This window comes from Pygocentrus nattereri, chromosome 17 (assembly GCF_015220715.1).
Source record: "Pygocentrus nattereri isolate fPygNat1 chromosome 17, fPygNat1.pri, whole genome shotgun sequence".
Classification (NCBI taxonomy): Eukaryota; Metazoa; Chordata; class Actinopteri; order Characiformes; family Serrasalmidae; genus Pygocentrus; species Pygocentrus nattereri.
Genome location: NC_051227.1, coordinates 15,548,658 through 15,571,540, shown reverse-complemented (window position 1 = coordinate 15,571,540; position 22,883 = coordinate 15,548,658). Strand labels below are relative to the sequence as shown.

The following is a 22,883-nucleotide window of genomic DNA, read 5'->3' as shown; positions in this document are numbered from 1 at the left end:
CATCCCACTCTGGATTTAGTGTATCGGGTGTCGCTGCACTCATGGCTCTTTAGTGAGATTTCGGAGATCATCCAGTGCTGTGGAACCAGTGACGAACACTCTGAGCTGTTGAAGCTTCACTGCCCATAAAATCACGCTGCAGTTATGACGGATTCACTTATTGAAGTGGAGAACGCAGAACACTTTCTGCTAAGGGGTCTCATCTCCTCTCAGACTGAAGGGAACCACAGTCAGTAACTCTATGACCTCCTCTTACAGTTGGATTGTGATTGGTTCCTAGGCGCCTCACAGTTGTAAAATTATGGCGCTTTGAAATCAGATGAACCTTTTTGAATCACCCTGTACTCTATTTGATGTTTATGTTTTAGAGTGAGGAAGCTTTTTCACTGATTTTAAGTTTCAGGGTTTTTAAAGCAGCAAAGGCCTTCATGAATTTACCAGGTGCTGCTTGAAAAGTTGAACATTGAAAATATAAAGAATACAAAAATATTTCAACCATTGACACAGAATAAAGTAAAAAAATAAGTTTTATATAAACAGCTAAAAGCCCCTGTGTATAGTGCTATGAGCACTCTACGTTTTCTTGATTTTCTATGTGAAAGAAGTGAAAAGAGGCCACACGACTGCACATTTTAATGCACAATTGCTGTTTATTTATAAACACTAAACATGGTCTGTACAAAAGTTGACACATTTTATATTTGAATTTTGTCAATGTGTTAAATTTAGACAGCAGCACTGCAGAGGTTACAGTCATCTGTGACGTATTTTACTAGAGACCCAAACCTGAAAACACTGATTTACTTCTGTCTGTGTATTTGTACATCACTGCTGGCTTGGGACGTTTTGAGACGTGATACTGGCAGTTCAGTCATTTGCTTAATTTCCAGACAAAACCACACAAGTTATTAGTTTTTTAATGTCCGAAAAAAGCAGAAATAAAATTTAACAAAATTATTACAGAAAAGCCTCAACAACTAAATATAAGCACATTTTTCAGCACTTGGTGTGTCCACTTTAGTGTATCAGCTTCTATTCTATTCAGGAGACACATTCTTTCAGACCCACAGGGCTGAGTGGTCTTCTCACAGTGGAAGGATGGACAGAAACACCTGTGGATGTTTTCAGATGTAAAGCAGCTTGATTTTCTCCTCTCTCTCAGAGATGAAAGCTTTCAGTGCTGTTCATCTGATGGGGACAGTTTTGGTGTGTAGCAGGTCCTCCAGGTGGTTGTTAGGAGCCACGTTTTCTCTGGAGCTTTCAATCATTTGTTGTGACATCACAGAAACGGTGAATTCAGGAAATTGCAGCTTACTTTCCATATATGGAAATGAATTGTATGTTTCTTCAACAGTATTTAAATACATCTGTCTGTTTTATTTCAAAACAATTAGGAAGACTGTTTTCCGTGATATGGGCCCTTTTAATGACTGTGGTAGGGTGGTGTTGTGGTACCGGCCATCCAGTACTGATGTAGTAATTCAGTGGGTGTCAAAATACTGTTGAATTTCGGCTCTCAGCCACTCTCACGACTCAGATCAGTCCTCTCTGGTCAGTTCAGTGGCGCCCTGTGCACTCTGAACAGGCGTCCATGTCCAGGAATGATGACATCAGCTTCCCTCAGAGCCTTCTGTCGGCCGACCTCCTGCACCTCCGGGTTCTCGCTCAGCTCCCTCCAGGAGTCTTCATCAGCACAGCACTCAAACAAGTCCCCAGCTATCAGAACCGTCCCCACTGAGGTTCCTTTAACTTGGACGCTGACGTCTCTGCCCGTGTGGCCGGGTGTGGGGATGACCGACACCTGGTGGATTAACAGGATTTATACGTCAGTGACATCAAAATGAAATCTTCACGTTGGAAATGGCTTTGCAGTTAACGCGGGGCTGCACTGATAACATTCAGATATTCGGCAATACATTTTGACATCACAGTGACAGATGATATTTAAGTTAGCATTAAAGGGGAACTCTACTAATGTTTCAAAATTTATTCATAATTAAATGGTTAACAGGTCAAGAAAGTCATTCAAAGTGGTTTGGTGTGAAATGCTGTGTTCTAGAGAAGCTCACAGTTGGAACTGTTCACAGTGGTGGTGATAGGAACCAGACATCCACCTCTAAACGCTCCCTCACAGAAAGTTCCTACATGAAAATGGTTATGAATTCATTGCCTGGCGTGTGAGACGCTGTTTTATGATCATTTTCTGATAAAGTGTTGGTTTAAAATGTGTTTGAATTGATTTATTCCGTTCATGGTGGAGGGATACATGAAGGGCGCTCTAAGGCAGTGTTTGTCCAGCCTGGTCCTGGTGGTCCACTGTCCTGCACATTTTTAACACAGCCACTTTATCTCAACAATGGGCTGTTGATGAGTTGGAGCAGGGAAGACCCCTGAAAGTGCAGAGAAGTGGGCCCACCCCTCCAGCAGGGTTGAGAAAAACTGTTCTAAGCTTTTTTTTCAGATTTATTACTATTTTACCATCAACATTACATATAAAAACTCAAAAGATTACGTGTAGGTTCACTGGTGGTTTTGGATAGTCAAGGCGGGTCCACCTTAAATAGTGCAGCAGTTACATCCTTGCCTGTTCCACCTTATATGGTGCAGCTGTTACATCCTGGCCTGTTCCACCTTAAGTGGTGCAGCAGTTACACTGTGGTGCTTCATTTTCCCATTCCACCTTAAATGGTGCAGCTGTTACATCCTGGCCTGTTCCACCTTAAATGGTGCAGCTGTTACATCCTGGCCTGTTCCACCTTAAATGGTGCAGCTGTTACATCCTGGCCTGTTCCACCCTAAGTGTTGCAGCAGTTACACTGTGGTGCTTCATTTTCCCATTCCACCTTAAATGGTGCAGCTGTTACATCCTGGCCTGTTCCACCTTAAATGGTGCAGCTGTTACATCCTGGCCTGTTCCACCTTAAATGGTGCAGCTGTTACATCCTGGCCTGTTCCACCCTAAGTGTTGCAGCAGTTACACTGTGGTGCTTCATTTTCCCATTCCACCTTAAATGGTGCAGCAGTTACATCCTGGCCTGTTCCACCTTAAGTGGTGCAGCAGTTACACTGTGGTGCTTCATTTTCCCATTCCACCTTAAATGGTGAAGCAGTTACATCCTGTTCTGTTCCACCTTAAGTGGTGCAGCAGTTACACTGTGGTGCTTCATTTTCCCATTCCACCTTAAATGGTGCAGCAGTTACATCCTGGCCTGTTCCACCTTAAATGGTGCAGCAGTTACATCCTGGTGCTTTGTTTTCCCGGTTCTACTTTTGAGGGACTTCCAGGATCTACTTAACTGCTGGTACAAGGATGGGCAAGGATGCAACAGCTGCACCATTTAAGGTGGAACGGGCAAGGATGTAACAGCTGCACCATTTAAGGTGGAACGGGCAAGGATGTAACAGCTGCACCATTTAAGGTGGAACGGGCTGGAATGTAACAGCTGCACCATTTAAGGTGGAACGGGAATACTCGAAGAAGAAACTAATGAATGAGAAGCTTCTGGGTTAGCTAGCGAGCTACTGGCTGTAGTTAATGATGTAGTTTTGGTCTTACATGCTCGTCTAAGCGGTACGGCTGGCCTTCAGCGAGCTGGTTGGGGAGGTACCGGTCCCCCTCGCTGATATCACAGCCCACGATCACAGTAGCTCGTGGGAACAGATTGAGATTGCCGATGTGGTCGGAGTGTCCGTGAGTGCCCACCACCACAGTCACATCGGCCGGGCTGAGGCCTCTCTCCTTCAGCTCTGAGAGCAGCAGCTCCCGGTCCCACGGCCCGCCAGTGTCCACTAACACGGTCTTCGGTCCCCTCACTAAGGAGATGGTACCGTCGGCCCGGAAGGTCCCGTCAGGCTGGGCAGTGCAGTAGCCTTCCTTCAACACCGAGACGCTGTACGGCTCGCCCTCAATGCCCGCACACAGCTCGGCACACTCGCTTTTAGTTATGGAGACAGTCGCCTCCATAGAGAAGAGACTCTGACGGCTAATAACAGAGACTAGAGTCAGAACCAACGCTCGGCGAAATTGCGTTGTTCTCGCGAGAACCCACGGGATCACATAGCCGGACGACTTCGACAACGAAAACTGACTTTCTTCTTCAGAAAAATGCATCGGATTCCAGCTTTTAACTGTATTTTTATTGTTGTTTAATTCGGTTATTTAATCCAATTGGCTTAGTAAGACATTAATGCAATATAACTGCATAGTGGTCTGTTCGAAGGAATCGGCTCAGTGAGAGAATCAGTAAAACTGAACCGATTCTTTCGAACGGGCAATTTAAATAAGCCCAGCGTCCGATTCAAAGACTCGTTTATTCACAGGTCAGGTCAGGTCAGGTCAGGTCAGGTGTGGTGTGTAATTAGGGGGGCACCAAACATCAGATTTTATGCCTGAACCCGATTCCTGTTTCTTTACAGCCAAATCAGCTGATATTTGATTTCTTGACCGATATTTAATAGCCTTTTTTAATTGTACACACTAGCATAATCGTAGTATTTCCTTTACCCAAAGTCACAGTGTAAAATAACACGATTTGCTGTTTAACCAAACTGGAAATTTACATTTTTAAATCCACTCATTGAAAATGTTGTTTATTTAAATGTCATAAATCAAATAAAATGCTCCATTGCAAATATGAGGCAACAGACTGTTTAACTCAATGAATCAGGCATAATTATGTTGCGTCTTTTCAGTACAGGTGTTGTAGAAGCATTCTTATACAGATATACCCCTAAATCAGGGGTGCCCAATCCTGGTCCTGGGGATATACCACCCTGGAGAGTTCAGATCCCACACCCCTGGGTCTAGTTTTCAGATCCACCCTGAAGGCCTTTGTTACCTGGATCAGGTGTGTTAGATTAAGGTTGGAGCTAAACTCTGCAGGGTGGTAGGTCTTCGGGACCAGGATTGAGCACCCCTGCCCTAAATGATACAATATTGTTAAGAATGAATTGTATGTCCACATGGTGGCGTAGTGGGAAGTGCTGTCGCCTCACAGCAAGGAGGGCCAGGGTCCTTTCTATATTGAGTTTGCATGTTCTCCTCATGTCCTGCAGTCCATACACATGCAGTCAGGCTATGAGGATGTGCTTAACTGCCCCTATCTGTGAATGTGTCTGCCCTGCGATGGACTGTCCATCTGTCTAGAGTGTGTCCTGCCTTTCGCCCGGTGGCAGCTGGTATAGGCGCTGGCTCCCCCTGTGGCCCAGAGGGAGAAGCGCCCCAGAAGATGTGTATGTCCATATGAATAACCTATTTGTTTATGACAATAATACTGTGACAATGCTTCACCGAACTCTGTGAGGAGACACGAATCACCAGGTAGGTTGTGACTGAATGAGATGAAGATGAAGATGAAGATGCAGGCAGAAAACAGGATGACTCTGGGTGGTTCTTCACAAACAGTGAGTGATTTATTTACAACGTGGAAAACACACAAAAGAAAAACTGCAAACCCAAAACAAACGACAGTTAAAATGTTGACCTGACTTAATAGCAGCAAGTATAGTACAGGTAAGTATAATTAGTCTTCGCCCGCAAGGCCATAGAACTGCACTGTTAGCTTGGCTCTACTTCCTTTCCTTCAGCTTCCTCTCAATCTGAGGTGAGTACCCTCAAGCTAGCCTTCCCTACTTAACTTGTCCCATACCTCTTATAGGCTTAGCCCCGCCCCTGCACCACCGGAACTGAACCAGTCCACTCTGCAGGGGTGTTGCTGACCTATAAGAGTGGATTAAAACAAGAGTAAATGAAATCATAATAAATGTAGTAAGGCCTTAACGGATTATATTACCAGTAGAGGTGTTTAATACGGTGTGCACATTTGTTAACCATCTCACTCTGTTTCTGTGGCCTAAGTTAAAGACATCACCCCTATCATGAGCTAGCCATGGGCCCTCCAGCACACTCATGAGTGAGCGCTATCTGATCTGCCTCCCTTTTGCTGACTGCTAGTAAACAGACAACAGGTGAGTATCATAGGTAGGTATTGAGGTAATTATTACACACACACACACAGTCTCTGGTGGTGGGCAATGCGTTTGCTTCATCACAAATACATAAAATTATACAGATTTCTGACCATTTAGATAAAGTGACCCTTACTAGCCCCACAATGGGGAAATTTCACCTCCACATTTAACCCATCCGTGATGTGAAACACCACATACACACTTGCCAGGAGTGGTGGGCAGCCCTATCCACAGCTCCAGGGAGCAGTTGGAAGTTGGGTGTCTTGATCAACGACACCTCAGTCACGTACTGTCAGCTCTGGGGATCGAACCGGCGACCTTCCGGTCACAGGGCCTCCAGCCCATGACCAGCCCCAGAAAGAACTTCCTGACGCTTCAATGTGGAAGCAAAGGGTATGGAGATGCAGGGGATTGGACCCTGGACCTCATGCATGCAAAGTGTGCACTCTACCACTGAGCTACCTCCCCCCAGTTGTGAGTGAAAATATAGCTGCACTTTGTAGTTCTACAGTTACAGACTGTAGTCCATCTGTTTCTCTGATACTTTGTTAGCCTGTTCTTCAGTGGTCGGGTTTCACTGGAATTAAATTCCTGTGATGGACTGAAATCCTGCCCAAGGTGTTTCTTGCCTTCTGCTTGATGAATGCTGGGATAGGCTCCAGCTCCACCCACAACCCAGGAGGATGAGCGGCTAAGAAGATGGATGGAATTAAATTATTTTGCATAAATGTGAACAGTTCTCATTCATTGCAGTGTGTGTTCTTTCATTTGTGTCTGTTTTGTCAACATCTTGTGAGTTTGTAAGTCAAACAACCCTTTCGGTTCTTTCTTTGTGAGCGTATGAGATCAGGATGGAGCTGAAAGAATCAAAGCATTCTAGGTTGCAGCAGCATGTCCAGCTAATTTGCCAGTATGTGGATTTTTTTCAGATGTTAAAGAAGAGTGCAGCTTGATTTTTTCCTCTCTCTCAAAAGATGTGCTGTTTATCTGATGGGGGCAGTTTTGGTGTCTACCAGGTCTCCCAGGTGGTTGTTAGGAGCCCCATCTCTCTGTAGCTTTTAGTTGTTTAATCTCCAGTTTTGGAAACTGTTTTTTAAACTTACTTTCCTCTGATTTTGTCCTTCCTTATGCAAGTGGATTATCTCATAACTATTATGTCTAACCTCAGAAATATCTCCTGAAAAATGAATCATTTGTGCTTAAAGGGCTGAAAAAGCAAATAACTGAAAGACAATCTCTCATTTTTGTACATTAATGTACATCATAAAGAGAACAGATTGCTGATTTTCCCAAATAATGCAGCAAAGCATTTGTGTAAAAATGTGGCAAAATTATTATTATTTTCAGGAAAGAAAAAGCACTTTTACACAACAATCTTTTCTTCAGAGCTTGCTTGGTGTGTCAATCACTAACACCTCCTGGACATCATTTGGCCAATCATACCGATGTTGCTCCACCCTGAACGTCCCAGCACAGCCTTTATAACCGCTCATGATTCACGACGTTCACACTCATTCTTCAAAACTCAAAGCTTTTTTTCACATTCTGGTACAAAGTCCGTTCTGTAGGCCTTCATCTCAAGTGTGCTTACGATAGACGAGTCAACTAAATCCTGGAACTTCATAATAAAAAAATCTTTATGACTTTGTACATTTAAAGGGAGTTGGCATACCTGCCACACATTCCTATAAGACTAATAATAATAAAGACTAATAAATAAGACTAATAAAAATGGCCCAATATACCTAAAAATATCATATTAAATGTTGCTGGGCTGCTGTAAAGTAACTTTTTTGGAGATATGAGATTTTTCCCCACAGAGAAGAAATGTTTATGTATTAATTTAACATTTTGAGTCCCTTAAAATAATACTGTAATTAAGTGATACTTTTTTAATCCCACAAACGGGGAAATTCCACCTCCGCGTTTAACCCATCCGTGAAGTGAAACACCACATACACACTAGTGAATAGACACGCACACTAGGGGCAGTGAGCACACTTGCCCGGAGCGGTGGGCAGCCCTATCCACGGCGCCCAGGGAGCAGTTAGGGGTTAGGTGTCTTGCTCAAGGCCTCAGTCAGACACCCTGGGGATCGAACCGGCAACCTTCTGGTCACAGGGCCAGATCCCTAACCTCCAGCCCACGACTGCCCCAATTGTGATTTGGACGGTACAATTTCTATAATACTGATAAAAACGGCCCAATATATCTAAAAAAATCAAATGTTTTACACCCTGATAAACTACTTTATTAGAGTATTCTACCTTGTTTCTCCACTCATTGTCTATTTTATCGTCTCCACAGTTGGATCAGATCCCCCTGGACTTTTGGTTCTGCAGGGATGTCCAGACTTGAGCCCCAGGAGGTGGAGCCTGGTTTCCAAAAGCAGTCTGCCAGAGTTTGTCATCAGCCCTGGGCATCATGTGATCTACGTCTCAGCTCTTGGCTCATTTGTTTGGTTGCTGGTGTTCTGTGGTCTAAGCTCACTCAGCTTTGCTAGCTTGTTTTTAGCTTTGACTTGATGGATTTAACCCTTGCTAGCTCGGGCCTTGTTAGCATTTATTAGCCGTGTTTGTTTATCACAGCAAACAACAGTGCCATTTATACTGTGTTAACATTTATTCATGAAATTTAAATAATAATTAAAATTTTATATCAACAGAAACCGTCAAAAACGTCTTGTTACACTGACTTGCAAATGATCAGGCACAACATCATGAGCACCTCTTTGTTTCTGTGTTCATTGTCCATTTTATCAGCTCCTCTTACTGTACAGGGTCACTTTGTAGTTCTACAGTTACAGACTGTAGTCCATCTGTTTCTCTGATACTTTGTTACCCCCTTTTACCCTGTTCTTCAGTGTCACTGCTGGACTGAGAGGAGTCCACCAACCAAAAGCATCCAGCCAACAGCGTCCTGTGGGCAGTGTCCTATGACCACTGATGAAGGACTAGAGGATGACCAACACAAACTGTGCAGCAGCAGATGAGCTGTCGTCTCTGACTTTACATCTACAAGGTGGACCAACTAGGTAGGAGTGTCTAATAGAGTGGACAGTGAGTGGACACAGTGTTTAAAAACTCCAGCAGCACTGCTGTGCCTGATCCACTCGCACCAGCACAACACACACTAACACACCACCACCACGTCAGTGTCACTGCAGTGCTGAGAGTGATCCACCACCCAAATAGCACCTGCTCTGTGAGGGTCCATGGGGGTCCTGACCACTGAAGAACAGGGTAAAAGGGGGTAACAAAGTATCAGAGAAACAGATGGACTGCAGTCTGTAACTGTAGACCTACAAAGTGCAGCTATACAGTAAGTGGAGCTGATCAAATGGAGGTGGTCATGATGTTATACCTGATTGGTGAGAAAATATTTTCCTTATGCTGTAAAGTAACTTTTTTGGAGATATTTTTTGGAGTCCATCACAGGGCAGTAATGAGCAATATTCTGTACCAGGTTTCTGTAAGGAATGAAGCCACACTTAGTTCAGATGAGCATTTATTTTATTGTTTTGATGCTTTATCTTTTGCAGTGAGGAAGCTTTTACGCTGGATTTAAGTTTCTGGGTCTTTATAGCAGCAAAGGCCTTTATGATGTTATCAGGCACAGTTTGGAAAGAAGAATAAAAAGCTGTTGGAATGAATTGCTGGCCATAAAAAGACACCTGAAACAACAAGGAATAGTACAAATATTGTGATTCAACTTCTATAGTCTGCTAGCTTAAAAAATGAGGGAAAAGGTGCTACATTTCAACCAGTAATGTGCAGAAATAAAAGGTTTTAAACAGAAAAAAGGTAGAAATAGAGTCAGGTTATCAATACAGACAGTAAAATGTAATCAAAACATCTGCCTCCTTGTTCTAACAGAGAACAGACCTCATACATTTGGCTCAGCCACATATGCTGCTGATAATTTAAAATATAATACTGTCAGTTAAATCTTCATAGGCCTCTGAAGTCATGTGCCACCCTGTACACTCTTCTTTGAGGGTTTATTACTCAAGAAAACGGTTCTATGTTGAACTATGAACACAAAGAACCCTTGGCATAATTAAAGGTTCTTCAGACTGATGCAGAATGATGGTGCAGATACAGAAGCTTTTAGAAAATGGTTCTACATAGCACTTAAAAGGGTTCTTCTATTGTTACAATGCTTACAATAGCAGAGCCCTTTTGGGTTCTATATAGAACAATCTATCAGTAGCAAATTCATGCGCATTCTCAATCAATGGGAAGAACCCTTTCATGATGCAAAGAACCCTTTAATCATACAAATGAGTGTTTGTGGTTCTGTATAGAACCATTTTATTTATTAAGAACCCTTGAAGAACCATCATTTTTAAGAGTGTAGACTACATTTCAGAAGATACAGTAAATTTATGGCGGGGGGGTTCGTAATGTGAAGATTTGGACCATTTATGTTTACCTGAGGGTGCAATAGTGGAAATCTCTTTAAGCAGAAGGTTCTTTGAGGGATTTTTAGTAAAGAAAATGGTTCTAAATACAATCTTGAACACTCAAAGAAGCCTTTGCATGATTAAAGGGCTCTTTGCATCACGAAAGGGTTCTTCAGACTGATGGAAAATGTGCGGTAAATGCCAGGCTTGCTGTTTGGACACAGTATTATGACACTGATGTGCAACTGTTAGTTTGTCTGTAGTAACAGTGGTATTTTGGCTCCTTGACAGTGGCATTGTTGAGAGGATCTGGCAACATTCAGAGGAAGCATGTACATACTGCAAATGATTTTAGGTACGTGTACATTTTAGGACATCCTCAGACCTCAGCATCAGTACTTGGGCATCAGACAGAACAGCATCATTGCTCAGAATAAATGACGTCGAGTCTTGGGGAAAAAAACCATCGTCATGTCTCAGATCTGGTGTAACTGAACATCAGACCAAACGGCCTCCGACCAAAACTGTCAGACCAAACGGCCTCCGACCAAAACACTCAGACCAAACGGCCTCCGACCAAAGCTGTCAGACCAAACGGCCTCCGACCAAAACACTCAGACCAAACGGCCTCCGACCAAAACTGTCAGACCAAACGGCCTCCGACCAAAACACTCAGACCAAACGGCCTCCGACCAAAACACTCAGACCAAACGGCCTCCGACCAAAACACTCAGACCAAACGGCCTCCGACCAAAACACTCAGACCAAACGGCCTCCGACCAAAACTGTCAGACCAAACGGCCTCCGACCAAAACTGTCAGACCAAACGGCCTCCGACCAAAACTGTCAGACCAAACGGCCTCCGACCAAAACACTCAGACCAAACGGCCTCCGACCAAAACTGTCAGACCAAACGGCCTCCGACCAAAACTGTCAGACCAAACGGCCTCCGACCAAAACACTCAGACCAAACGGCCTCCGACCAAAACTGTCAGACCAAACGGCCTCCGACCAAAACTGTCAGACCAAACGGCCTCCGACCAAAACTGTCAGACCAAACGGCCTCCGACCAAAACTGTCAGACCAAACGGCCTCCGACCAAAACTGTCAGACCAAACGGCCTCCGACCAAAACACTCAGACCAAACGGCCTCCGACCAAAACTGTCAGACCAAACGGCCTCCGACCAAAACTGTCAGACCAAACGGCCTCCGACCAAAACTCTCAGACCAAACGGCCTCCGACCAAAACTCTCAGACCAAACGGCCTCCGACCAAAACTCTCAGACCAAACGGCCTCCGACCAAAACTCTCAGACCAAACGGCCTCCGACCAAAACTGTCAGACCAAACGGCCTCCGACCAAAACTGTCAGACCAAACGGCCTCCGACCAAAACTGTCAGACCAAACGGCCTCCGACCAAAACTGTCAGACCAAACGGCCTCCGACCAAAACTGTCAGACCAAACGGCCTCCGACCAAAACTGTCAGACCAAACGGCCTCCGACCAAAACTGTCAGACCAAACGGCCTCCGACCAAAACTCTCAGACCAAACGGCCTCCGACCAAAACTGTCAGACCAAACGGCCTCCGACCAAAACTGTCAGACCAAACGGCCTCCGACCAAAACTCTCAGACCAAACGGCCTCCGACCAAAACTCTCAGACCAAACGGCCTCCGACCAAAACTCTCAGACCAAACGGCCTCCGACCAAAACTGTCAGACCAAACGGCCTCCGACCAAAACTCTCAGACCAAACGGCCTCCGACCAAAACTCTCAGACCAAACGGCCTCCGACCAAAACTGTCAGACCAAACAGCCTCCGACCAAAACTCTCAGACCAAACGGCCTCCGACCAAAACTGTCAGACCAAACGGCCTCCGACAAAAACTGCTTCGACCATTAGAAGTAGCGGACAACCACCCATCACAGACTCTCGCTTATGGTAGACGTGCAGCGGAGCGAGATGAGCCATATCTGATTTAATTTACCCACAAAGCACTTTTCAAACATTATACTAGCTTTTAGAAAAAGTTATAGTTTTCTGACTTGTTTGTGCTCAACCGAGCTCGCATTTGGTCTGATGTACAATTACACTAGAGCTGAGACATGACAATGTTCATTTTCAATGTTTTGAGGAATGATGCTGTTCTGTCTCACGCTGAGGTCTGAGGATGTACACGTATAGACATATGCTTCAGAACGTTTTGTTGACCACAGGGTACGATTTTCAAGAACGCCGTTCATTTTCCCTTAGAGAAAATCAGCTCAGACTCTGAACTCCTCATATGAAGAAGACATCGTCTACAGAATGACGACATGACTACAGAGGTCTATTCTACAGGTGTAACATAGGCAAAGCTTTCAGAGGAAAGTGAGTGCAGTGCATTCTACATAAATGAAAGTTAGTGAGTCTGGAAACACAGTTATGCTACATAATGTCAGGTTTGAATAATTTCATAAATTAGTAAGCCTAAATAGTCATTTATGCCAGACATAAGCGTTTAATATCTTAGATGGACAATCATTCAAAGGATTTCCTTTCAGACAGTGTACGACAGGATTTAGGCAGGATGAACATGATGTTATTTAAATACGTTTGTAAAGGAAAATTAAATTTTTACTAAACCAGAATTTCACCTGATTTTAAAAATATCTGCATAATTCATTCAAAGAGATGTGAAGTGGTTCAGAGCGGTAATGGTGATGGGAGCCATGACTATGACCAGTTTATTTACAATCCAAAACCACCAGTGAACCTACACGTCTTCTGAGTTTTCATATTGGGTGTTGATGGTAAAATAGTGATACATTTGGGGGACAAAAGGTTTTCTTTGTGTTACAGCTCCCTGCATGTAACATGATGTGGGAATGACCTTATATACAGGTCTTCTGGTCTGACATCCAATACTATACTGAGGAAATTCTGGGCAAACACACCTGGATTGTGCATCTTGGAGGAGCCCTCTGCTTTGTCAGATTTGGAGCCTTCTGAGGCTGACTGGATTCAGACAGCCTTAATGCTAGGCCATACTTTGGTTGTTAGAGAGTGGAGGGCTTCTACAGCACCATCTGCATCTCACTGGTATGCAGAAATGGGTAGCTTGGCTGCAGTGGAAAATGGAAATTGGAAAACTCTAAATGGAGAAAATATTTGTCTTATCTGGTTGCAGGAGCACAACAGGAAGACAGAACAGAAACCCCTTTTCCCTTCCTATGTTATCCCTGTTGTCAAACCCCCCAACCCCCCCCCCCCCCCCAAAAAAAAAGAAATAATCTCTTCAGATGTCTGGTTCCCATCACCTGAATTCTGTAAGCTTCCCTTAGGACAGAGCTTTTCATACCAAACCACTCTGAATGACTCTGTTTACATCTTAACCACTTAATTATGCAGACATTCTGAAATTTCGGTGGCTTTCCCCTTTAAAATATTCAAGTATGTACATCTCAATCAGCAAAACAAAACTAAAAAAAGCAGAAGTCACGATCTGAGTAGTTCAATTCAAGTGGTTATGCAAAGGTTATTTTTAAAGTGCTGTCATTAACCTAAAAATACCTAAAACGAACCTATAAAAATGTGTATAAATATAATAAATAAGTTAAGACTATGCTGAAAATAAAACTAACCATAACAAAGAAGCTGAGAAGCATTCCTCTCCACAGCTTCATTCAGTCATATGAACATGCAGTGTGTCATTCTACCCTGTGTATGACCATGGTCCAGTGTAGTTGACGCTCACCTACGGCTGGTCTCCAGATTAAAGCCAATCTGAATCTGAGAGCCGTATTACTTTGAATCTCAGTCCACTCCGGAGTCTGGTAGATGTTTAAATCTGGACTCCTGGTGCAGAAAGCTTGAATATGTTCCTGATCACTGGCCAAAGCTGAAGGAGGTGGGCTGGTCAGGACACTTTGGGAAGCTTTAGGAAACTCCGTGGTAGAAGTGTTCGTCTGGCCGGAAGCCGTAGGCAGTGGCGGGACGCCCGTTTGACCCGTTGCTGAGGAGAAACAACCACAGGTGGTGAGAAGCAGCCCTGATGATTTATCTGAACAGTCTGAAATAGTGACAGTACATGCCTACGGACACTAGATGGCCCTGTTTCACTCGCTTCAGCAGCAGTGAGCAGGAGTGATGCTGATACACTCTCGACATGTCAGAAGGAGCTGAAATGTAGTGCATTAGTACATCTTTGACTTGTCTTGGTCTCCATAGTTTAAGGACCATCATTCCACCAAAGCGCAAACAAAATGTATATAATATGTATATAAACCTTGTATCTCCAAAAAGTTAACTATCCAGAAGAACGAAAAAATCTACAACCCCAATTCCAATGAAGTTGGGACGTTGTGTAAAACATAAATAAAAACAGAATATGATGATTTGCAAAACCTTTTAAACCTGTATTCAACTGAATACACTACACAGACAAGATATTTAATGTTCAAACATAAACTTTATTGTTTTTTTGCAAATATTCACTCATTTTGAATTTGATGCCTGCAACACATTCCAAAGAAGTTGGGACAGAGGTACAAACAGTCACTACCGAAACAGTCACTAACGAAACAGTCACTACTGAAACAAGAAGCTAAAGAAACAGTCACTACTGAAACAAGAAGCTAAAGAAACAGTCACTACTGAAACAGTCAGTACAGAAACAGACACTACAGAAACAGTCACTACTGAAACACACTCTACTAAAACAGTCACTAGTAAAATCATAATAGAATTCAATAGCATTTCAATTCATTCTCATTCCCTCTCTCTCTCTCTCTCTCTCTCTCTCTCTCTCTCTCTCTCTCTCTCTCTCTCTCTCTCTCTCTATCTCTCTCTCGGACCCACAGCATTTAAAATATGACCCGTTTGCTTTGCTCCTGTGAGCTCACATGATAATGTGTTGTTTTTAGCCCCAAATCACTTCCAGTACTCAGTTACAGCTAAACCACCTCCATCCCTCTCTCCCTCCATCTCTCTCACTCTCTCTCTCTGAAATACATCTCTCTCCTGCTGCACTGCTAGTCTGTCAGGCTGAGTGAGCTTCAGGTCAGATTCATGAACCAGGTAATGTCTGCAGCACAGGAGACTCAGAGCAGCACACACAGACCCTAAAACAGACAAAGATGGTATAAAGATAATCCCTTACCTCCATCCTTTCACCAGCTGCAACACTCACACAAACTTAAGATAGTTTGATGAAAAATCTCATTTGCGAACACTGCCCTCTTACACCCCACACAGTTTAAAGATATCTGCTGCTTTAGTTTTAGCACTGCAGCTACAAGGCTAATGTAACTAACAAGCACTGGAAGCTTATAACCCACCAATTAGCACTGAGCAAACCACATGCCTAAATCATCTCTTGCCTCAAACTGTGCTCAGTCGTAAAGCAATTTCAGACAGACTTGCTTCCTGACATGAGTTCTGGTTTTTGACACCATGTATTTGCACAGTGAAATATCTAGTAAACGGCCCTGGATTCCTAGGGTCCCATATTCCCTCGCTTAATTTTTCCAGAAACAAACTCTGTCACCTTTAGTGACACCAGGACCAAACCACAACCTCAGGGACCCTCTCATTGGTTTTCTTCATCCATTATATTGAAGTACAAGGTATATAAAGAGCTGAGCAAAGTCTGGTCCTGGGACTACACTTGGAAACATGGAGCCCTACGAGCATAGTAGAAACACAGGCCCTAGAAATATAGGGCCATGATAACATATGACCTTGGGAACACAGAGCCATATGAATATAGGTCCCTGGAAACATAGAGCTCTTGGAACATAGAGCCCTAGAAGCATAGTGCCCTGGAAACATAGGACCCTGCGAATATTTGACCCTTAGAACACGAAGATATTTGAATATAGGGCACTGGCTACATAGGGCCCTGTGAACGTTGAGTCCTGGGAACATAGAGCCCTAAGAACATAATGCCCTGGAAACAGGGCCCTGAGAACATATGAGCCTGGCAATACAAAGCCCTATGAACATAGGGCCATAGAAACATAGGACCCTGTAAACACAGAGCCCTTGGAACATACAGCCCAAAGAATATAGTGTCTGGGAAACATGGGGCCCAAAAAATATAATACACTGGAAACATAGGGCTCTGGGAACATAGGGCCCTAGAAGCATAGGGTCCTGAGTACATATGACCCTGGAAACACAGAGCCCTTGGAACATACAGCCCTAAGAATATAGCACCCTGGTAACATAGAGCCCTTGGAAGATAGTGCCCTGGAAGCATAGGTCCCGAAGAATGAAGTGCACTGGAAACACAAAGCCCTAAGAACATAGGGGTGGAAATATATAGCTGTAAGAACATACAGCCCTAGAAACACAGAGCCCTAAAAAACACAGTGCACTGAAAACATAGAGCCATAAGAACTTAGTGTTCTGGAAGCATATGGCCATAAAAACATAAGGCCCATAAGGAAAAACATGAGGGCCCTGGGAATATAGAGTCCTAAGAACATAGGGCCCTGGGAATATAGAGCTCTAAAACATAAGTCTCTAGGAACATAGAGCCTTAAAAACATAGGGCCCTGGGAACACAGAGCCCTAAAAACATAAGGCCCTGGGAACACAGAGCCCTGGGAATATAGAACCATAAAATCATAAGGCCCTTGGAACATAGAACTTTAAAAACATAGGGCCCTGGGAAATATACAGCCCTAAAAACATAGAGCCCTAAGAACATAGAGCCCTAAGAACATGGGGCCCTGGGAACATAGAGCCCACTGAAATAACAACCCTGAGAACAGAGAGCCCACTTTATGCCCACTTTCATTTATTTTGCTTTTAATTGTGTAAAGCACTTTGAACTGCCTTTGTGTATGAAGTATGCTGTACAAATAAACCTGCCCTCCCTCACTGTGACTGTTCCTAATCACTGCGTCAGCTGTTCTGAGACCGTTCCGTGCGGAGACGGACACAGAGTTCTTTGTACGTACTCTTATGACAGTGTGTTCGGCGGTAGTTCACTTTCATTCAGTTCTTTTGTTGTTTGTGGTAAACCGAAAGCTTTAGAGCTGAAACTAACAAGCATTCCCATCACTGTTGAATCTACTGGCTATTACTCAATTAACTCAGTAATCGGATAATTCTGGACACAGCTCACGTTTCAGAATGAGAGGACACAGCTGCTATTATTCGGAGTTACATCTGCGCAGCAGGCAGTTTCTTCCTTTATGGTGCAACAAAACAATAGAAGAAATATCGTCCCGTACACGGCCTACAGTGATGATAACCATATGTACTAATGTCATAATGGACTTTACAAAAGAGCATCATAACAGTAACAGACCGTATTAACATAATTTGTCCAGGTTTCACAAATCAATTCTTTCACAGCAATTGATGCTAAGTTGGAAAAGCTTTACAGAACATCAGTGAAAACACTCAACAGGAAATCGTGCACAAGTGTAAGGATAGATCGGCGGTAGCTTTGGTCGTGTAATGCAAGTATGGTGGCAAATTTACTGTCTAGTTTTAACTGGTTACAACACAGTCCAGCTCAGTAGCGTGGCATTTTAACCCCTGTATGGTGTTCAGGTCTGTGGGACCCATTTTCAATGTGATTTATTATTACCGCAACATCAGATTTCTTGGCCTTTGTTCAATTTCTGTGAAGAAGGTACATCAATCAGGCGTAACATTATGACCACCTCCTTATTTCTACGCTCACTGCCCATTTTATCAGCTCCACTTTGTAGTTCTACAGTTACAGACTGTAGTCCATCTGTTTCTCTGATACTTTGTTAGCCCCTTTTACCCTGTTCTTCAGTGGTCAGGACCCCCATGGACCCTCACAGAACAGGTACTATTTGGGTAGTGGGTCATTCTCAGCACTGCAGTAACACTGACATGGTGGTGGTGTGTTAGTGTGTGTTGCGCTGGTCTGAGTGGATCAGACACAGCAGTGCTGCTGGAGTTTTTAACACATCAGTGTCACTGCTGGACTGAGAATAGTCCACCAACAGCATCCTGTGGGCAGGGTCCTGTGACCACTGATGAGGGACTAGAGGATGACCAACACAAACTGTACAGCAGCAGATGAGCTGTCGTCTCTGACTTTACATCTACAAGGTGGACTGACAAGGTAGGAGTGTCTAATAGAGTGGACAGTGAGTGGACACAGTGTTCAAAAACCCCAGCAGCACTGCTGTGACTGATCCACTCAGACCAGCACAACACATACTAACACACCACCACCACGTCAGTGTCACTGCAGCGCTGAGAAAGATCCACCACCCAAATAGTACCTGCTCAGTGAGGGTCCATGGGGGTCCTGACCACTGAGTAACACACACACATCAACACCACACAAGGGTTAAACTAGAAACTCAGTGTGACTATAAACCCCAACTTAAACTCATCTGGGTTAAATGGGATTTCCTCCAATGTCCTCTAAAGGCTGCCCAACTTTGCAGTAGCTACTACAAAAGAATACATTTCTGGGTGGAGCCACAGATTCTCTCAGCAAAGGTGACCTGACGTGATTTGGATAACTGTCGAATGCCGCTTTGAGACATATCCCTAGGAATCTGAGCAAAATCCCAGCCAATTAAACCCAACGTGTCACCTGGCCGTCTGTGAGGACTTCCAAAAAGGCCAGTAAAAGAGGAGGGGGGTCACAGGGAGCCGGAGAGGGGGCAGAGGAGGTCTGGCTGGGGGCGCCTATAAAATGAGGCGCTTTAAAGCCCGTCCTGTTTTACTATTCTGAAGGGTAAGATTGCACAGGAAACGGGGCTGCGCTCCTTCATAAAGCTGCAGCTCTCTCTCTCCACTCCTTCTCTCCCCTAAAGTTGTTCTGCAGCTTTCCTGCTTTGATCTCCCACTCCCGTCCCGTCTCTGGTTACACGGGTCTGCGTTTGGCTCTCTCGGATCAGCAGCAGCCCTCTTGCCCCCGTCTGCTGTGGGACTTTCAGACAACCCCCTCCTCACCGTCTTCAGAAGCTCTCTTCAGTTCTAGAACAGCTTCTTCCCCAAAAGCTGTGGCGCTTATTAACCTTTACACTTGCACTTTAAACTTGAAGGGGAATTTCACCAAATTTTGAAAATTTCTGCATGATTAAATGTTTGTAAACAGAGTCGTTCAGAGTGGTTTGGTGTGAAATGCTCTGTTCTAGAGAAACTTACAGAGTCAGAACTGTTCACAGTGGTGGTGACAGGAGCCAGACGTCCACCTCTGAAAGCTCCCTCATTGAAAGTTATTATATAATGTTCATGAATGCACCGCCTGTGTCATTGTTTAATAACAGTTTTGAGAAGATGTTGGCCTAAAATGTATTTTTTAAAGGTGTTTAGGCAGATTATTTTCAGATTTATCACTATTTTACCATCAGCATTCAATATAAACACGTAGAAGACTCATGTAGGTTCACTGGTGGTTCTGGACAGTAAATAAAATGGCTATATTTGTGTTGTAGTCATGGCGACCCCTGGTTACTACTAGCTTCCTTACAATGAACACTTCACTTCAAACTACCCTAAATGACCAGTACATGATGCAGAAATTTTGATAAATCAGTGGAATTCCCCTTTAAACTGAACCTAGCAAACACCCCTTCCTGTACCGTAATGCTTATTTACCCAACTGTAAACATTTAATGTGTTTTAATGTTCGCAGTTCCTTCCACCAAATTATACAGGGAGGTTCACTTGAAAGAGGCCCCGTTAGGATGAAGCAATTTGAACCAAAAAAATATGCAACATACCTTGACGTAAGTGTAGTCGAATGCATTACATGCGATGCTGGAAGTGATCTCTGTTTTCTGCCAGATACATGAAGGCGTACAAGAGCTTAAACATAGCGACGGCTGTCCGGCGCAGGGACATCCTGGCTTGTTTGAAGCTCCATATACTGAGGAGCACAGAATATTTGGGGCCTCTTTTTTGAGTGAATCTCCCTGTCGTTCCTTAACAAACAGCTTGTTGCTACGTCAGAGTAACGAACTCCGCCCACTCGCTGCTCAGTCTGCTGTAAGACTCTCCTTTCACGTTCGGATTGAGTCATAAAACCGCAGCAATATCAGGTTCAGCTCAGTTCGGTCAGTTTTTTCCAGATCAGTATTAATGTTGTTTTGTTCCAGCCAGTCTGTAAAGCTTCTTACAGCCCGTTTAGTTTGGTGAATGGTCCTGGGTTCATTTCTGGCTGATTCCAGGTTGTTTAGCTGTTCTTCTGTCACAGCTGCCGACTGAAAAGCTGCTCAGTGGTGACGACAGTTCGGGAATTTAGTGTCGTCTCATCTTCAGAGTCGGACCAAATCGGCTGTCGGTCAAATGTGATCTTAACAGTGTCCGTTTTCTGTTTGTAGCAAAGTAAGAAGTAAAAACGTTCAAATGCTTTGAGCGTCTCCTACAGCTGTCAAAGTTGTTGCTTAGCAACGGCATCTCAGGGGAGTGATACAGTAGTGATACAGTTTTTATTTTACTTCTCATTTAGACAAATGTTTTATTTTCTTTTGAAAACTTGTTAATAATCTATGTTAATTGGTTATGCATGCGTGACTCACCAAGACAGATTCCTCATATGCGTATCATCTTCGGTAAAATAAAGTGATTCTGAATTTGACTAATTTAATTTGAAGGATGCATTAATAGTATTAGTTTAATTTTATTAAGTTTCAGTTTTGGTGGTATTACGCTGAAAGCTGTGACAGTAGATGTTTGACAAGTGGTGGATAAAGAGTGTATCAATATCAGATGTGGGCGATATCAGTGCTCTAGAAGTACTGACGATAAACACAACATGCCCAGAAAAGCAGGCTGTGACATATTGTGATGTAATTTATCACAATAATGATAAACATAGTCATATTGCCCAGCCCTAATCAATGCACCAGAAAAAATTCTATTTGTGAATGTAAACATCTTAAACATAGTCAATAAATCTAATATTTCTCATTATGAGTCTGTTGTAGGAATATTATGAGATTAATTAACTTATTTCTAGACATTTTTACTTGTTTTTAAGCAGTTTTATATTATAAAAGTGTCTGATTTCATTGGCAGATCATGTTCCTTGTTTTAATCATTATTTCTTGAAATGAGCAAAATTATCTTCATCATTTCCCCGAACAAGTGAACTCTTGAATGGAATCTGCCAATGGAATCAAACACTTTCACCAGATAAAATCACTTAAAACAAGTAAAAATGTACAGAAACAGGTGGAATAATCTTAGAATATTCTTACAGCAGCCTCATAATGAGAGATATTAGATTTATTCACTACATTTAAGATGTTTTCACTTGTTAAGATGGTGTTTTTTGCAGTTTGTGCCCTGCTAGTGAGATTTATTACAATCCCAAAACACATTTCTTACACACTAAACAGTGCAGTGCAAAAGTCAAACACCATCCTTCATTCAGCAGGAACTAATCCAATCTAAGCAGCCTTTAAGTTATTGATCTTTCAGTATCAGAAAAAAAGAAAATATACAGTACTGTATGAAAGTTTTAGGCATCTAAGCAAATTTTTAAACAATTTACCTCAGCAGTGAGTTTATCACAGTAAACATAAAAACAATAAAAAGTAACAAATTTCTTGGGTCCATATTTTTCCTTGACACCTTCACAGCCGCCACAGAGACTTAATATCATCAATTACATCATGAGCTCAATTTACTGAGCACTGATTGGTCAAACCAGGAGCTGCTTTTTAACTACATATAATACTGGGCTTCCTCGAGGAGAGGCTTGAAAATGAAACACTAACATCCCTAAAACCACTATTTATTATTTTTATAATCATTATTAATTAATATTGTATACATTTTGTTTATTTAAATATTAACACTTTTCTCAGCAAATAAACACAAACTACACAAATAAATAGATTTTGAAAATGTGTCTTGGGTGCCTAAGACTTTCACACAGTACTGTATGTAAGATAAGCCTCAATTACTGAATATAATACAGATGTTTCACTACTCAGCTTCCATTCTTTTCTATTCACTTTCAGTTTATTAAAGAAATGTGCAGACACACCTCCAAAGTTCAGTCTTAGAAGTTGGTTAAATTTTCTGCATACGTGGTGTTTGAAGTTTGCTTCTTTAGTTTTGCACTGTACACTGTTAGAAATGAAGGTTCTGTGCAGGTTTCTTTTTCAGGCATCAAGGTACCAGCAATGTAGATGTTCCCTCAAAGGTTCTCCAGTGGTTTTAAGGTCTGATTGTGACGCTTAAATCAGTTTCTCCAGGTGAAAAGTTGGTATTTGTACCTTTTCATAACTGAATGTTTTAAAACAGAACAGTAGAATAAAAGCCTGGAGGCGAGGCGGGGTGTGTGGAGTCAGTACAGCTTAGAACACATCATTTCAGTGGATTATGGTTCAGTTATGTTCCCTGACTAAAGGGACTGAGATGCACCCCTGAGGGTCCCACCCCAGTGACGGTTTACTACCTGCATTTTAAGTGTAGCTTCAAGGCTAATGTAGCTAACAAGCAATGGAGGTTTATAGCCCACCAATTAGCATCGTGCAAACTACACACCTAAAGCACCAAAACTAA

General features: G+C 43.0%; 2 protein-coding genes across 2 annotated transcripts in view; both read right to left on the bottom strand.

Moving 5' to 3' along the window:
* Window positions 1-626: 626 nt before the first annotated feature.
* Window positions 627-4,042, bottom strand: mblac1 (metallo-beta-lactamase domain containing 1). Its single transcript, XM_017725692.2, has 2 exons — window positions 3,557-4,042; window positions 627-1,801 (listed from the first exon to the last, which is right to left on the bottom strand). Exons 1-2 carry the CDS (start codon window positions 3,962-3,964, stop codon window positions 1,553-1,555), a joined length of 657 nt encoding a protein of 218 aa, XP_017581181.1. The 5' UTR covers window positions 3,965-4,042; the 3' UTR covers window positions 627-1,552.
* Window positions 4,043-9,464: 5,422 nt separating this feature from the next.
* The window catches only part of kifap3b (kinesin-associated protein 3b), a 57,716-nt gene continuing 44,297 nt past the window's right edge, over window positions 9,465-22,883 (bottom strand). Inside the window, exons 20-21 of the mRNA XM_037546761.1 lie at window positions 14,113-14,370; window positions 9,465-9,643 (exon numbers count right to left, since the gene is read on the bottom strand). Coding sequence (XP_037402658.1) covers window positions 14,295-14,370 — 76 coding nt within the window. The 3' untranslated portion in view covers window positions 9,465-9,643; window positions 14,113-14,294. The remainder of the gene's footprint in view (window positions 9,644-14,112; window positions 14,371-22,883) is intronic.